General features: G+C 44.4%; 1 protein-coding gene across 1 annotated transcript in view; it reads left to right on the forward strand.

The window, feature by feature from the left end:
- The window catches only part of OLAH (oleoyl-ACP hydrolase), a 50,750-nt gene extending 40,595 nt beyond the window's left edge, over positions 1-10,155 (forward strand). Inside the window, exons 5-7 of the mRNA XM_040352426.1 lie at positions 3,646-3,815; positions 5,928-6,010; positions 9,791-10,155. Coding sequence (XP_040208360.1) covers positions 3,646-3,815; positions 5,928-6,010; positions 9,791-9,933 — 396 coding nt within the window. The 3' untranslated portion in view covers positions 9,934-10,155. The remainder of the gene's footprint in view (positions 1-3,645; positions 3,816-5,927; positions 6,011-9,790) is intronic.
- The last annotated feature ends 7,062 nt before the right edge of the window (positions 10,156-17,217 follow it).

A 17,217-nucleotide genomic window follows, 5' to 3' on the forward strand; every position in this document is an offset into this window, starting at 1 on the left:
ACCCAAATAAAATTTATGTCCTTTTTCCCCCACAAATAGATCTTTATTTTGGTGGTATTTGATCACCTTTGCTTTGTTTTTTGTGCTATAAACAAAAAAAGGCAGACAATTTTGAAAAAAATAAATATCGTATTTATCGGCGTATAACACGCACCCCAATTTTAGGAGGAAATTTTCTGGAAAAAACACATTTTTTTATTAAAAAGCTTTGAAGCAATCTAAGGGTCTCAGGGAAGGAATCACGCCGTCATCGCCTGGCTCACACACCTCACATACCTCAGAGGTGAAGGAGGGGGACGAGCGCCCGCTGGAATCACGCCGTCATCGCCTGTCTCACACACATACCTCAGAGGGGAAGGAGGGGGACGAGCCCCGCCGGAATCACGCCGTCATCGCCTGTCACACATACCTCAGAGGGGAAGGAGGGGGACGAGCGCCCGCCGGAAAAATCACTGAGCCGTCATCTCACTCGGCTGTCACGTCACACATGCACAGTCCTGCCTCCGCCATCGGCATTGGACCATCTCCTGTGATAGACAGAACACTGGTCCAATGCTGGTGGCGGAGGCGGGACTGTGCGTGTGTGACGTGACAGCCGAGTGAGAGCCGAGAGGAGATGACGGCTCGGTGATCTCCGGCGGGCGCTTGTTCCCCTCCGAGGTATGCTATCGGCGTATAACACGCACCCACGATTTCCCCCTGATTTTATGGGGGAAAAAGTGCGCGGTATACGCCAATAAATACAGTACATTTTTTACTTTTTGCTATAATAAATATCCCAAAAAAAAAGTAAAACAAATAATTTCTTTATTAGTTTAGGCCAATATGTATTCTTCTACATATTTTTACCTCCTGGCGATGCCACTCCTCGAAGGGTACCATGCTCCACATCTGGTGCGACTGCCCACCCATAAGGCTGTTCTGGAAACAAATTTTTAACTGATATTGAAAACTTATGGCAACAAGGTAACCCTGTCTATGATCCCTGGACCCTTTAAATCTGCGAAAAGGACCTTACTTTTGAGTTGCATAACACTCAACCTTCCTTCACTGAAATATGGGCATGTTGGCTGGCATTCAAAACCACCTCTTGCTACATAGAGATCATGGTCTCTGAATAGGGCTATTTCTGTCTTTTGTAAATGTCATACTATTGTGGCCATTGTTTGCATCCCATTATCCTACATAGTCGTCTACCTACCCTTTTATTGCTTATGGATGTAATTTACACCCGATCAGGATCTCATTAAAGGATTTGGCAATTTACTCCTTTTCTTTCTCTATTTACCTCTGATCTGTTTCTCCTCTTCAATTCCCTACCCTTACCTACTTTTTGTCCTTTACTTACTATTCCACAACCTATTGTGGAGAGAAAATACTTGAGATGTGTCTAAGAACTTGTCTTAACTAAGTACACTTTTGTTGCTGATGCTATACTGCCGCAACGGATGTTTATGTACTATCAATAAGTTGCACCCCATCTCAATAAACATTTATTAAGAAAAAAAATCTGCGATAGGAAACCTCCTCAGACACTTCCTTGCTGCAGTTAAGGTAGTCATTCCCTGACACTAAAAATGGACCTCTACCCTCCCTTGAGAAATGGGCAACTTAATTAGACCCCATACAAGACCTGGAACCCCTGTTGGTGCAGGGAATATGAAAGGAAGAGACATTTTCTCACACATGGACCGTGTGGTCCATGTTCTGTTACTCTTTGGAATTCATGGCTTGGGGTAAAAGAGACTAGCTCATTGCCTCTCCTTGGCCATGCTGGAGTGTCTCCTCCTTGCTTCTACTCTTTATACCTGTACATCAACCTTCTCATTATTTCCTAGCTTCTCTTCTATTGATGATGTCTACTCTTCTCTGCGATAGTACATATTTGATACCCATGTTTCCCAATGCATTTATTGAATACATTGTTTGAAATGTAAAAATAGTGTAATTCAGCGCCAAAAAATAAATCAAATAAGTAAAATTTAAAATTAGAAAAGCTGCTCCTCATGTACAATACTGATTGCAATGGTTGAATGGATCAATAGAGGGCGCTAGACCACAGGTGATAAAACAAACAAATCCCCTATAATCATGAACATAAATAAATATTAATTAATCATACAAAGTGAACTAATTAGGAAAGATACTAAATAGTGTCTCTGTGTCATAGATGGTCTCTATGGCATAAAGTCCCAATAAAAAGTGCAATAAGTAAGTAATTCGATCTTCTCATTTGCTGTGATCTTGATTAAGTGAAATAAAGTGCCACCACCACACTTATGTCTTCTTTACACCCAAAATGTGCTGAAGAAAATGGATGCGCTTACCAGAGCGAATTGACTACTTTAATGAAAAAGATAGTCAAAAGGGCTTGAGCAGGATTGTGCCTGCACACATGTTGACAGGATAATGGATATATAACCTCGTCTCCAGGCGTTCCAAATAGGGATATGTGAAAAAAACAGGGGAAAGCCAATAGCGTAATATTGCTTTTATTTAAAAACTATAAAAACATAAGGAAAAGCCAAATGGCTTCTTACTGTAAAAGTGCCTCCCGGCACTGGGGCTGCAGACACTTCACCGCCAATTTGCGGTAGGTAGTGGGTCGTCAGGGATCACCACCACCTCCGTATCAAAAACGCGAGTTCCCGGCTGCTAGCTCCACAGGTCGGAGAGCACGTCACGTGACCAGGTACCGCCTCCGACGTACGTTTCGTTAATTGAACGCCTTCAGGGGGCGCCCCCCTGAAGACGTTCAATTAACGAAACGTAGTCGGAGGTGGTACCTGGTCACGTGATTTTAGCACTGTTTTAGCACTTTTACAGTAAGAGGCCATTTGGCTTTTCCTTATGTTTTATAGTTTTTAAATAAAAGCAATATTACGCTATTGGCTTTCCCCTTGTTTTTTTCACATATCCCTATTTGGAATGCCTGGAGACAAGGTTATATATCCATTATCCTGTCAACGTGTGCAGGCACAATCCTGCTCAAGCCCTTTTGACTATCTTTTTCATTAAAGTAGTCAATTCGCTCTGGTAAGCGCATCCATTTTCTTCAGCACATTTTGGGTGTAAAGAAGACATAAGTGTGGTGGTGGCACTTTATTTCACTTAATCAAGATCACAGCAAATGAGAAGATCGAATTACTTACTTATTGCACTTTTTATTGGGACTTTATGCCATAGAGGCCATCTATGACAGAGAGACACTATTTAGTATCTTTCCTAATTAGTTTACTTTGTATGATTAATTAATATTTATTTATGTTCATGATTATAGGGGATTTGTTTGTTTTTTCACCTGTGGTCTAGCGCCCTCTATTTATCCATTGTTTGAAATGTAATATCTCCCCTAAGGCCTCTTGTTATTGGTATACTAATTATTAGCATATAAGCTCGAGGCTGTGTATGTTGAATACTTTACCTCAGCTTTACACAAATGTTTGCACACAGAGTTTCTCTATTAATTTTACTTTCAGTTCTTGCTATTTGTACCTGCAAAACCTAAAAACTTTAATAAAATAAGATTGTACAAAAAATACAGTTGATGATATTTTTCTGAAACACATGATATGTGCGATTTTTTTTTTTTTTTATGAGCTGAAGTTAAATTTGAATAAAGTTTTCTTTCACACTTCTTTGTAGTCACCTCTTCGATACTCGCCTCAGAAGAGATCAGAGCTGAGCGATGAGGAGTTCTTGAAATGGATGGCTTCAACGCAGGGAACGCCACCCGAGCTTCTGCAGAACAAAGAGGCCATGCAGCTCTTCTTACCACCGCTGAAAGCCGATCTGAAACTCGCAGAGAACTTTGTGTAAGTCTTAAGCCTCGTACACATGGTCGGACATCAAACTTTCCCTTGGATTTTTGTCCGAAGGGAGTTGTCCGGTCACACCCATAGCATACACACGCTCTGACTTTTCTGCAAACTTTTCTAAAACTTTCCCAACATCACGTGGTTTTTCTGCTCTTTACCGCCACCCTTTGGTTAACTTCTGCTATTGTTGGTTGATTTTAACATTTGTACAAAAGTCCGATGGCTTGCTGTACACACGGTCGGACTATGCACCATCGGACTTTTGTTGCCGAAAAGTTTGTCCGTTTGCAGTCCGAACTTTTTGTCTGATGAAACCCGAAAAAGTTTGTCCGATGGAGCGTACACACGGTCGGACTAATTTGAAAACTTGCTGATTTTGAAGTTTGTTGGCAAAAAGTCCAACCGTGTGTACGGGCCTTTAAGCCTCGTGCACACAACTTTCCGACAACAAATGTGTGATGGCAGTGTTTTGACGGAAAATCCGACCATTTGTTTGCTCCATCGGACAATTCTTGTCGGAATTTCCGACAACAAATGTGGAATAGCATGCTTTAAAATTTTACAACAACAAATGTGTGCCGTCCGATTATCCTATTGTGTGTACAGAAGTCCATCAGAAAAAAATCCAAAGTACAAAACACGGATGCTCCGAACCAATGCTAGCCATAAGACAACATTAGCAGAATTTGCCCAAAGGGTGAAAAACCATGTGTGGGATATCATGAAAGTTTTATCAATGGTTACAATGAACCTGGAGAGGGGCTAACTTCTCGAACCCAGCATGGTCACAGAAGTAACCTCTAGGTACGATATGTCTTTCCCCAGTGTATGCACCATGCTTTTTGGAATACAAAAATGCTTTGAAGTACATTTATTGGGTTGGGAACCTGTCCCTGTTCCTTTCCATCGCCTAACTATTGCTACGGGGCAGTGAGGATGACCATCATTGTAATAGGCCAGTCATGAGGCTAGCAAGGTGTGGGCCATGCTTTTGAGCCATTAACCTAGGATCTAAGGGCCAAATCCTCAGCCAGGCGGCGTAACTTAACTTTTTCCATTTAAGTTACACCGCCGCAAATTGCCCAAGTTAGTGCCCGATCCACAAAGCACTTACCTGGGAATTTTCAGCGGTGTAACTTAAATTCCGCCGGCGCAAGGCGTTCCTCTTCAAATGGGGGCGATTCCCATTTAAATGAGGCGCGCTCCCGCGCCGGCCGTACTGCGCATGCTCGTGCTGTCATTTTGCCGACGTGCATAGCGCGAAATTACGTTACGCCAAGCTTTGTGGATTGCGACGGGTCAATAAAGTTGCGTCGGAAAAAAAAAAAGATACGGCGCGAAAAAAAAATCAAAACAAAAAAAAAAACGCGTCGCTGGACAGAAGGGTCTGCTTTTACATGGTGTACTAACTTTACACCTTGTAAAAGCAGCCCTAAAGTTACGATTGCAAACTAAAACTTACGGAGAAAAAACGAAGCTGAAAAGCTTCGTGGATCTCCGTAAGTGCTAATTTGCATACCCGAGGCGGCATTTCGACACAAAATGCCCCCAGCGGCGGATGCGGTACTGCATCCTAAGATCCGGCAGTGTAAGTCCCTTACACATGCCGGATCTTCTGCCTAACTATGGAAAACTGATTCTGTGGATCAGTTCCATAGTTAGAAACAGGGATACGACGGCGTAACAGCAGTTACGCCGTCGTATCCCTTTTGTGGATCAGGCCCTAAATGTTCTTTGGAGCATTTGGGCCTCCCAAACTCTGGGGGGTGCTTTTATTAAAGGAAGTCCCTCTAAAAGGATTTCCTGTTCTGGTTAATACCATGTAACATCAATAATAAGATATTTTGCAACAAAAACATGAAAAAAAAAAAAAAACACACTTAGGGGAAGATTAACTAAAACGGAGAGTGCAAAATCTGGTACAGCTCTGCATAGAATCCAATCGGCTTTCAGCTTCAAAGCTTAATCGAACAAGCTGAAGTTAGAAGCTGATTGGCTACCATGCACATCTGCACCGTGCAGTTTTAGTAAGTCAACCCTTTATTGTCATTGTAAAATTACAATTTTTTTGTATATAATCCAGTTAAATCACTTTTTTTTCCTCCTTAGCTATGAGAAGCCACCTGCTCCTGTCCTTTCCTGTGGCCTGACATGTTTTGATGGAACTGAAGATGTTCCTCATGATTTAGCTGGTAAGCTATGGGCTATTCCTATAAAAATATCACAATCAAAACTACAAATTTATACTTGTTAAAGTGACCTTATCATGATAGAGGTGTCAGAAACCATGAATCAGACTGAGACAGAAGTACAGTTAAATCACACTGGTTTAATAATAATAAAAAGATAAACAGAATAAACGTAGTCAAAACATAGCCAGAGTTCAGGAACCGGATCGGATACTCAGACAAGCCAAACGTCAGAGAGCCAGAGATGAACGTTGTAGAACAGCAAGCAGGATCTGGAGCCAGAAGGGATGTCAGCCAAGCAAAGTCTTTAACAGGAACGCAGGAGAAAGTCTCTGTGTTGTTGACCAAGGCGAAGGCAGAGATCTCCTCTACCCTGGAAAGCATGAGGCCCCGTACTCGCGACCAAACATGTCTGCTGAAACTGGTCAGCGGACCAGTTTCAGCAGACATGTTTGGCCGTGTGTAGGCCCGAGCGGACCATTTTCGGGCGGATCGGACAGGTTTCCAGCGGACAACTGTTTCCTGGACTTGCTTTAAAACAGTCCGCTGGAAGCCTGTCCGCCCGGACATGTACGGTCGTCTGTACAGACCTACCGTACATGTCCTGCCGCCCGCCATCCCTCGCATGCGTCGAATGACTTCGACGCATGCGTGGAAGCCTTTTAAAGGCAGGCCGCCCACGTCGCCGCGTCATTGTCGCGGCGACATCGCGTCATCGACGCGGCGACACCGCGGACACGCCCCGCGTATTGTTTACGCGCGGACCTCTGTTCGATGGTGTGTACTGCCATCGAACAGAAGTCCCCGGGCAGACATGTCCGATGAAAACGGTCCGCGGACCGGTTTCATCGGACATGTTTGATCGTGAGTACTCGGCCTGAGATCAAAAAAAAAACAAAACATTGATCTCTGCTTTCTAGGAAAAAAAATGGTGGAAGTGTTTAAATCTGCCAGAGCCGGAAGTGACATCATGACGTTGCTTTCCGGCCTCTCAGAGTTATAGAGATGGCCGGGGACCATCCAGTCCTCAGCCAGTTCTGTGGTAATCTGATCCCACCGCTAGATCGAATCTCCAGCTTCACGATCGCACAGGAGAGCCCAGAGAAGCACCTGAGGGCGGCGGGGGGTCCCCTCCCACTGCCTGTAAAAGCCATTCAGCGGCAAATAAACCACTAGGCAGTCCTGTCGCTACAGGACAGGCAAAGCAAACAATTGCTTGGGGCCCCGAGCTGGCCGGGGGCCCCCCCAACTTCTCCTTCCCAGGCTGTAGCGTGGCCGAGCTCCTCCTGTCAGTCCGGCCGAGTACCGCACGGTACAGGAGATTCAGTGTCCTGTTACCGGCCGGACTGACAGGAAGTGCTCACTTCCTGTCAGTTCGGCCGGGAACAGGACACTGAATCTCCTGTACCGCTCGGGACACGGCCGGCAGTGTCATACTAAGGGGGGGGGGCGGGCCACACACTGGGGGTGTCAGGTTGGCGCCCCCCCTCTCCGTGTCTGAAGCAGCTGCAGGGAGACTCAAGGCAGCTATTGTGATACCGCGATACAAAGAAGGGGATGCGTGGTGACATCCCCTCCTCTCACGGCCGCCGGCTGTCTGAGCATCTTGGTCAACTGTGTTCGGCACTTCTCACACTGAGTGTGACACAGTCACAGGCACATCCGAGTGAAGCCTCCTCCCCTCCTATCTTTATGTGTACAGAGGGGGGTAGAATGGTAGAAGCACAGTACCAAGTGGTTAGCACCTCTGCCTAGCAGCACTATAGTCATCAGTTTAAATCCCAACCATAATGCTACCTGTGCGGGTTTCCTCCAATGCTCCAAAGACATGCTGGTAGGTTAAAGTGGTTGTAAACCGCAGACATAAAATATGAACAAAGCCTATCCCTCTATAGTGTGTACTTGTCTAAATCCAAAGCACATTTTGTTCCGCTGCCATCAGCATGAATCACTTTTGACAAGTTTTCCTGACACCAAGTGAAACAAGGTGACGGGGAGGGACCTCTATCCGATTGACTGCCTCAGGTCTGTGTGGAGGGGGGGGGTGTCTTTTGGCTACAATTGGCTCTTAGAGCTCTCCTCACTGAGCTCTGCAGAGTGTAATGTCAGCTCCCCACCCCCTTTTTCTGAACTCTAAGACAAACTTTATAAATTCTGCACTTTGAACAGAGAAAAGACGACTTCAGATAAACAGGTACAGCTTATGTAGGGGCATTGGTTTCATCTCTGTGTATCAGCTGAGGATAGTCACTTCACTGGATATATGGAGAGGTTTACAACTACTTTAATTGGCTTCTGTCTAAATTGGTCCTAGTATGTGTGAGTTAGGGACCTTAGACTGTAAGCTCCTTGAGGGCAGAGACTGAGGTGAATGTACAATGTATATGTAAAGTGCTGCATAAATTGACAGATCTTTAAAAAGTACCTATAATAATAATATTAATAATAAACAGTGGCGGTGCGTCCATAAATGCATTAATCTATCTATGGTCGCCGCTGCTGCCCCCTATCCATGCGCCAGACCCCTTGTCGGGTGCTGGGCATATGAATTACAGCAGCGTTTTTTTTTTTGGAAGCGCTTGATTAGAGCGATAGGCTCTAATATGTTTCCTGATTAGAGCCATGGGCTCTAATAGGCTTCCAAAGGGGTAAACAGCTGGAGCAATGCTGTGCGTTCGCTGATTAGTGTTGTGTTGTGTTAGGGAAGCGAATACATTGCTTCCTTAACACTGACCCATCTCTCAGGCAATCAGGGTATGGTTACCTGTCACCTGATTGGCTCAAGCAATAGGAGCGGCTATTGGACACCTGACACGACGGGAGTCAGAGATGAGGGCGGTGTTGAGAAGTGCCCGCAGGAGATATGAATCACCCCACTCGTCACCATCACCCGCTGCCACGGAAAGTACCAGACAGACGGCGAGCGGCAGGGGTCTTTTTCTATTTTTTATTCTTTTAGCTTGTTTGTGCCCCCCAAAAATTTGGAGCACCAGCCGCCACTGATAATAAAGCTCCAATCATATGTATGCAAGTGAGGCCCATGTTGGGAGAGTCTAGTGCTGTTCCCGAGGATGAATGACATCACTGATCCCGGAGCAATAGAGGCAGATTCTCCTAATGTTAGCCTTGTCTGGATATGGCCCGGGCTTTATAGCGCCCTCCTTGGGGGCAGAGAGAGGGACATGAAGAAGATCTGGCCCTACCATAGTACTTGATGTGCCGTGTACCGTATTTATCGGGGTATTGCGTGCTCCAGCGTATAGCGCGCACCCCTAAAGTGGACCCGACATTCCTGTAAAAAAATATTTTATTACTTACAGTTTAGGTGTCTTGCGTGGCGTCCATCGGCGGCCTCGTCGGGTCCGGCGTCCGTCTGTGGCTTCGGGTGTCCTCTTCGTCGGGTGAGGCGTCCTCCCCGCTCGATTCCCCGCGCCGAGTTTGAATACTGCGCCGGCATATACCGAGCACAGTACACTCGTGTATAGTCGGGCAGGCTAGGCTACTCTAGCGCTCACATCCTGTACGTCCAGAACGTAAGCGCGAGAGGAGCCGAGCCTGCCCGACTATACACGAGTGCACTGCGCTCGGTATATGCCGGCGCAGTATTCAAACTCGGCGCGGGAAAGCGGGTATAGGCGTATATCGCGCACCCACGATTTTGCCCTGATTTTCAGGGCAAAAAAGTGGGCGGTATACACCAATAAATACAGTACTTTACAGGTTAGTAAGAAAGTGATTCTAATCTTTGCCTTTCTTACCTTTTTCACTGTATTCTTTCCACAGCTTGGAAGGATCTGACAAGTGGAGATTTCAGTATTCACATGCTGCCCGGAGGCCATTTCTACCTGAAGGACTCTACAAATGAGAAGTCCCTTGTACAATACATTTCCAGATATATAGAAGCTGCTGAGATCGACTATTTCTAAAGTATTGTTTCCTCTGGTGGTATAAAAAGGTTCAGCTTCTCCATGTACAATGCTCTTCCAACACTGATCGGGGTACAGCCATGTATATCCGTTAGCTGGCCGCTGTCTATAACCTGTATGACTCTACAAGCTGTGACGTTTTTCCTTCAAGGGTCACTAAAGGAAAAAAAATGTTTTGCTGAAATGACTGTTTACAGGGTATAGAGACATAAAAGTTAACTGATTCCTTTTAAAAATGATTAAAAATAGATTAAATTCAATCATATAATGTGCCTCTAGTTTCACTTTCGGTTTTAAACTGGTTTCATGTTTCTGTGAAGTAAAGAGACCCACAGAACAAAAACAAACAAATCCAGGGCAGTGTTTTGTTTTTAAAATGAATCTGATTGGTTCTGAGGAGTTTTAGACACACAGTAATGACAGCTTAGACCACCGTGAAAATCTCCCAGTACCATGGTTATAACGAGCCAGACAAGTGTGGAGATCACAGCAGAATTACAGCTACTTCAAAGCAAAAAACGAACAATAAGGACATGAAACCAGTACTGCAGTAAGGTAAAGGAAGCTATTTAGCTAAAAAAAATATTTCCTTTAGTGATCCTTTCAGTCTTTAAGGCTCGGTTCATATTGATGCATCATTCCACCGTGTTTTGAGTTTTTGTTTCCTCGACCCCCCCCCCCCCCCTTTTTTGCCTAATAGGAAAGTACAACATTTCTGTTCATGAAGTGCGACTCTGATACTCTCTTGCACTCAAGTAACATCAAAGTCATCCAGGAACCTTTATGTGTCCAAAGTTGCATACTAGAGTAAGAGGCAATTGCTAGAACGCTAACCCCTACATCTAACATGCAACGTTGGGCACAAAGGTTCCTGCACTACTTTAAAGCAGAGATTCACCCAAATTTTTATTTTATTTTTATTTTTTTTAAAAGCCAGCAGCTACAAATACTACAGCTTCTGACTTTAAAAAAAAAAAATGGACACTTACCTGTCCAGCGCGCCCGTGATGTCGGCAGCCGAGGCCAAGCAATCGCTCGTCTCTCGGCTGCCCCCACCGCCATCCTAGGTGAGGGAATCAGGAAGTGAAGCGTTGCGGCTTCCACACCCTGTAGAAGTGATCGGTAGCTGTAGCACCACTCTAATCACTTCTACAGCGTCATCCCTTCCCCGCTGCGTTTCAAGCCTCACTTTCAGATCGCTCTACTGCAGGGTAGTCTTCCCGGTCACGATTGCAGACTGATAGCAGTGAGAGCCAGAAGTGCGGAGGGCGGTCTATGTGGACAGCTTTACCCCGGATGTCTCCATACTTAGGATGTGCCTCTTTTAATCAACCATGTGAGTTTTTAAATGTTGCACCTATAGTTATATTGCTACACTTAGAGGCGCCTCTTTTATACTCTGTAGCTCCTGTTGGATTTTGCTTCTAATCCCCTTGTGGTTACACAATTTATCACATTTTACATGGACTATAAACTGAAGGATTTATGAATAAATGGTTGTGAAACGAATAATCTGAGTTTCCATTATTTCTTACGGGAAAATTCACTTTGATATACAAGTGCTTTGGATTACAAGCATGTTTGCGGAACGAATTATGCTCGCAATCCAAGGTTTTGCTGTACTTGCCATGGCATTTCCATGCAAAAGTTTTGCTGCATGTCTAAACATCAGTGTATTCAAATTCCAAGCCAATTCTCAAGTGAAATACCCATTTAAGATGTAGTTTCTTGCAGCAGATTACCAAACCTCCCAAATTTCTGAGATGGGAATAAGGGACAGCTATTAGCAGAAACGTATGTAGGCATAGGAGACACCCCCTTAAAAAGAAGAATTATATTAAAAAATTATATATAATAATGGATTGGTTAAAATTAGGGCTGTGGAAATTAACTATTAATTCATCGATTTAATCTTTAATTTTTTTGATCGATCAAAATTATTTTCATTGGTACTCACCTCTCCGCCGGCTTCCGGGCCTTCAGGGAGTTCTGTCGGAGATCCAGTGATGTCACGGACACCGGCGGGGCTTGCCGTGTCCATCTGAAGGGCTCCTTTGCTGTGCCTTCATATCTGCATGCCGGTGGGACCTTACTATCTGCCACACGCAAGGTCTGTTACACTTCCCTCTATCACTTCCCTCTATCAACCTGGGATTCTACAACCATCCACTGGGAGTTGTGATAGTTCCCTTCACGGGACATCTTCATGCCGCCGGACTGATGTTAACCTCTCCTCATCTGGATTCAGCAGTGGCATCGTTGTACACATTTTTATACCGGTATCATACTTGGCTACATGTTTTTATGACTGCTTTTGCTACCGTTGGTATTACTCGCACCATTTTTACAGTTTATGTAGCTACATCGATTTTATCTCCAGTGCAATATTTATTTTGTTACCTACTTGAAGACTATAAAAGTTTTAATGCTATTCCCATTGAGCGCTGCCTTTGTGTGTTTTTTGTATCCCGCTATCCATTTTTCCAGTGGTTGGAAGCTGCATTGGGAATCAGCCTGCAAGGAGATCAGCTAAAAGTAGTTGGATCTGTATGTGCGTTATAATCGAACACAAACATTTTGATCAGTAACAGCCCTAGTTAAAACACACACTTCTATTTATTTATACTGGCTTTTTGAATTTACAGATGCAGCATTTTAGAAATTGGATGAAAGGTTTAGCATTGTAAAAAAAAAGCACTTTCAGACCAAAAATTAGGAGGAAAGAGGGACTTCAAAATGAGGGACAGTTGGATGCTATGGAATTACAGCCACACCCCTAGATATGAATAAGCACTGTATGAGTGTGAAACGCGTTAGCTCTTTTCCTGATTTTTTGCTGTGATATTTCCATGTTGTGACCAGTTTTTATTAAAAGGAACACATTTTTTTTTTTGGAGTGCGGCCGTCCCGGTTCTTCCATATATATTTTTGCATACTATTGCAGTGCCTGCACCCAAGGGTTTGGATTCCACCTTGCAGTTCTCTGGGATCTCTGAGCGGTAAACTTTCTGTCTCACACCCCATGGCTGCCAAGAAATAATCCAGGGGAAAAACACTGTGCTCTTCTCCCCGGAGGACAGCTCACAGTAGAATTGTACGGTTTAATTTACTTGCTTTCCAAAAAGGTATCCAGGAAACGGTTTTACTAGAGCAAACCTGTGCCTTATAATTGATAGCTCTGCTCTAACAGAAGAACTAGATTTCATTAAAAGTGCCAAAGTAACAACTAAGAAAAGAAACAAGTCCAAAAGTCAGCAATAAATAAGAAAAAAAGCAGCCACTTACCTACATTTGGATATGCTGTAAAAGAACCACACCAGTCATTGCAGAGTAGGCAAAACCACCTGAATTTAGTAAGGACTACCAAAGCTACTAGGCAATCAAGGTTGACATGTTTTAGCCTTTGGGCCCATTTACACCACCACTTTGTGGTAATGGAGTTCGCATGTTCTCCCTGTGCCTGCATGGGATTCCTCTAGGCACTCCAAAGACATGCTGGTAGGTTAATTGGTTCCTGTCTAAATGTGCCCTAGTTTTTGTATGTATGAATGTGAAGGGCCTTGGATTGTAAGCTCCTTGTGGGCAGGGACTGATGTGAATGTATAAGGATGATTATATATATATATATATATATATATATATATATATATATATATATATATATATATATATTGTGACAGGAGAAGTCAGGTAAATCTGTGGGTGTTGTCACTGATGGGACATACATTTCTGCCTTGTTTAGACCAGTGGTTCTCAACCTGGGGTCGGGACCCCCTCGGGGGTCAAATGATGATTTGCCAGGGGTCCCCGAATCCTGGGCTGTTCTTGAAGCCCGCACCGCTCTCCCTGCCTTTTTAAGGCTGCCCAGCAGGGCTGTCCCTGGAGCCTGTGGCCACCAGTGTTGTAAGTAACGGCGTTTAAATAAATGCCGTTACGTAACGATTGCCCTTCAAGGGGTAACTAGTAATCTACCTGATTACTATTACCCCATCGGCAACGCCGTTGCCATTACATTGGCGGCCTTACCGAGTTACTATGAGCGCGCACGGGGGGGCAGTCCGGGCAGACTCTCACTCTCTCAGGGGCAGGACGGGATGGAGCTGGCCTGTGATTGGGTCACAGGCCAGCTCTGGGTCATGTGTCGATGTTGTGACGCACTGACGCGTGACGCTGGCGCATGCACGCGCCTGAAGTCTCGCCTGCAGCAGTGTAGTGTGATGGTCGGGAGGGAGTGAGTCTGGCTCACCTCCCCACCATCACCTCAGCCGCCGACATGGCGACATCTCCCAGTCCCCCGGCCGCCGCGGAGGCTCCACTCCACCACCAACGGTCTGGACTCCGGGGACACTCACTGTGCCAGCAGTGCACCGACCGACCATGGGCCGTGGCCCTGCGCAGGTGAGGAGGCGAGCGGCATCGGATTGGGAGTGGGGGGGCCAGGGGGGGAAAGATGACGGGTCACTCCACCGGACCGCTCCACATGCCCAGGCAGGCCCAGCATCATCACACTTCACCTGCCCAGGCAACAATACTGTACAATATAGATTCAGTGTGAGTGACACTTCTGCAGTGCACACTGAATCTATATTGTACAGTATTGCTGCCTGGGCAGGTGGCGTGTGATGATGATGATATTAATGTACACAGTATTGCATTTGCTGGGCCTGCCATATACTGTACACTATACTGTATAACTGCACTACAAAATTCCTTTACAAATAATGCATATTTTAAAATGTTATTAGTAATAACATTTTAAAATATGCATTATTTGTAAAGGAATTTTGTAGTGCAGTTATACAGTATAGTGTACAGTATATGGCAGGCCCAGCAAATGCAATACTGTGTACAATTATTATCATCATCACACTCCACCTGCCCTGCAATACTGTACAATATAGATTCAGTGTGCACTGCAGAAGTGTCACTCACACTGCACACTGAATCTATATTGTACAGTATTGCTGCCGCCTGGGCAGGTGGCGTGTGATGATGATATTAATAATTGTACACAGTACGAAATGTTCTAAAATACTGTATATAATGTTTTTATTCTTCAATCAGTTAATATAAACATCTTTGATATTAAAGATGTAATAGAACGTAATTGCATTGTAGAATATAAAAAAAAAAAAAAATCTGTTACTTTTCCGAGTTACTAGTTACTTTGCCAATAAAGTAACTGAGTCACTAACTCACTTACTTTTTCGGACAAGTAACTTGTAATTGTAACTAGTTACTTTTTTAAAGGAAGATGAACAACACTGGTGGCCACCCAGCTGGGCTGTTCCTGGAGCCTGTGGCCACCGTCTCAGCCTCTTCGCAGCCGCCCATTCAGTTCACGGCATGGCTGGAGGGCAGAGACTAGAGGTCAGCTGACTGGTGAGGAATGTGAAGTGGGAGGGGCTGGAGGAGACCCTATCTCCTGATTTCAGCATAGGTGTCACTGCTACGAGACACCGCAAAGTCGGAGACACAGTGAGTAACACTACCTGTGGTTATACTTGCCATTAAAAGTCCCCACTACAGATCAGCAGACAACCTTGATCAAGATCACTTAATCCACTCACCCCCCCACCAAGAAGTAAGAGAAGGAATAAAAATAGAGAATACATGGAAGGGCGTGGAAAAGAGGGGGAGGACCAAAGAAAAAGGGAGAGAGAAAACAAGAAAGACGGCTAGAGAGAGGGATGGGGAAAAAAACAAGAAATTAGGATAGAGAGATATAATAGGGAAAGAAAGAACAAAGAGAAAGAGGGGTACATCCTTAAATGTACCATAAGGGGTTTTAATACTGTACGAGTAGAAGGGACCCTGGGGAGTACTAAATATCCGTGGGTTAGGGGTGAAAATTACTTGTCTTGCCTTGGGTGCGGACAACCCACGCTACGAAAATAATTTTACTGTTACGGGTCCCCACAACTTGGGAAATTTTATCAAGGGGTCACCGCACTAGAAAGGTTGAGAACCACTGGTTTAGACGATACACAGATGGTTATCGGGCGTCGGCTACAAACGTAGCCAGAGAAAGGCTAAAGGCCGTTGAAAAACTTCAGCTGTTCAGAATGAGGCAATTAAGGCCTCTATAAGTAGCCCAAAGGATTACCACTGAAGGCCTGCATCATTCCTAAGGCTTTGTGAGTAGGAGAGCAGCGTACTGAAAGTCTCCTGAGGAGGTGAGGAGACCATTGATTTTTCTGTGTGATAAAAATCAAAAAAGACTATTGTTTGTGCTGTATGACCAGCACTGTCTGCCCAGCGCTAGGCTGAGTCAGACTCCATAGATAGGTTCCTGTGTGGAAGGTAGACGCCCAGAGTGGCTAGGGTTTATTTAATGTTTGATTTTGTTTATGCTGTTTGGATGCTTGCAATTGTTTTCCAGCAAGATGGAAAAATAAACCAAGAACTTTGTTTTCAACCGTCTTCGACTGCCAGTCTGTATAAATTCAGTGTGTGGTGAACCCATCCAAGGGGTCACACAACCCGCTACCGAGCTAACCCCTCACAATCAATATATAATTTTATATATATATATATATATATTATATATATATATATATATATATATAAAAAAATAGACAGCACTATAAGTACCGATAATAAAATAAATATTTAATACATCACTGCATTGCCGTTCCATTTAGATCGAAGGGCACCTCAATGCACTAAGGCAAAACATTACAAAAGGGTCACATCTGGGTGCATTGGCAGTCCATTCATTTCAAAAGGCTGCCTAAAGCCTCGTACACACGATAGGTTAACCCAGTGTTTCCCAACTCCAGTCCTCAAGGCACACCAACAGGTCATGTTTTCAGGCTTTCCATTATTTTGCACAGGTAATTTGATCCGTTTCACTGCCTTAGTAATTACCACAGCCAAGGGAAATCCTGAAAACATGACCTGTTGGTGTGCCTTGAGGACTGGAGTTGGGAAATACTGGGTTAACCAGAGGACAACAGTGTGAAGGACCGTTTTCATCGGTCAAAACCGATCATGTGTGGGCCCCATAGGTTATTTAACCTTCGGTTAAAAAAAAAAAAAAAACACAACTTGCTTTAAAATTCAACCGATGGATTGCCAACCGATAGGCCAAAACCCATCGTTAGTATGCAAAACCATCGGTTAAAAATCCACGCATGCTCAGAATCAAGTCGACACATGCTTGGAAGCATTGAACTTCGGTTTTTTTCAGCACGTCGTTGTGTTTTACGTCACCGTGTTCAGACACAATCGTTTTTTTAAATTAAATATTATTTGACCCTGTGGCCATTCTCTTGGGTCACA

This window comes from Rana temporaria, chromosome 5, assembly GCF_905171775.1.
Source record: "Rana temporaria chromosome 5, aRanTem1.1, whole genome shotgun sequence".
Classification (NCBI taxonomy): domain Eukaryota; kingdom Metazoa; phylum Chordata; class Amphibia; order Anura; family Ranidae; genus Rana; species Rana temporaria.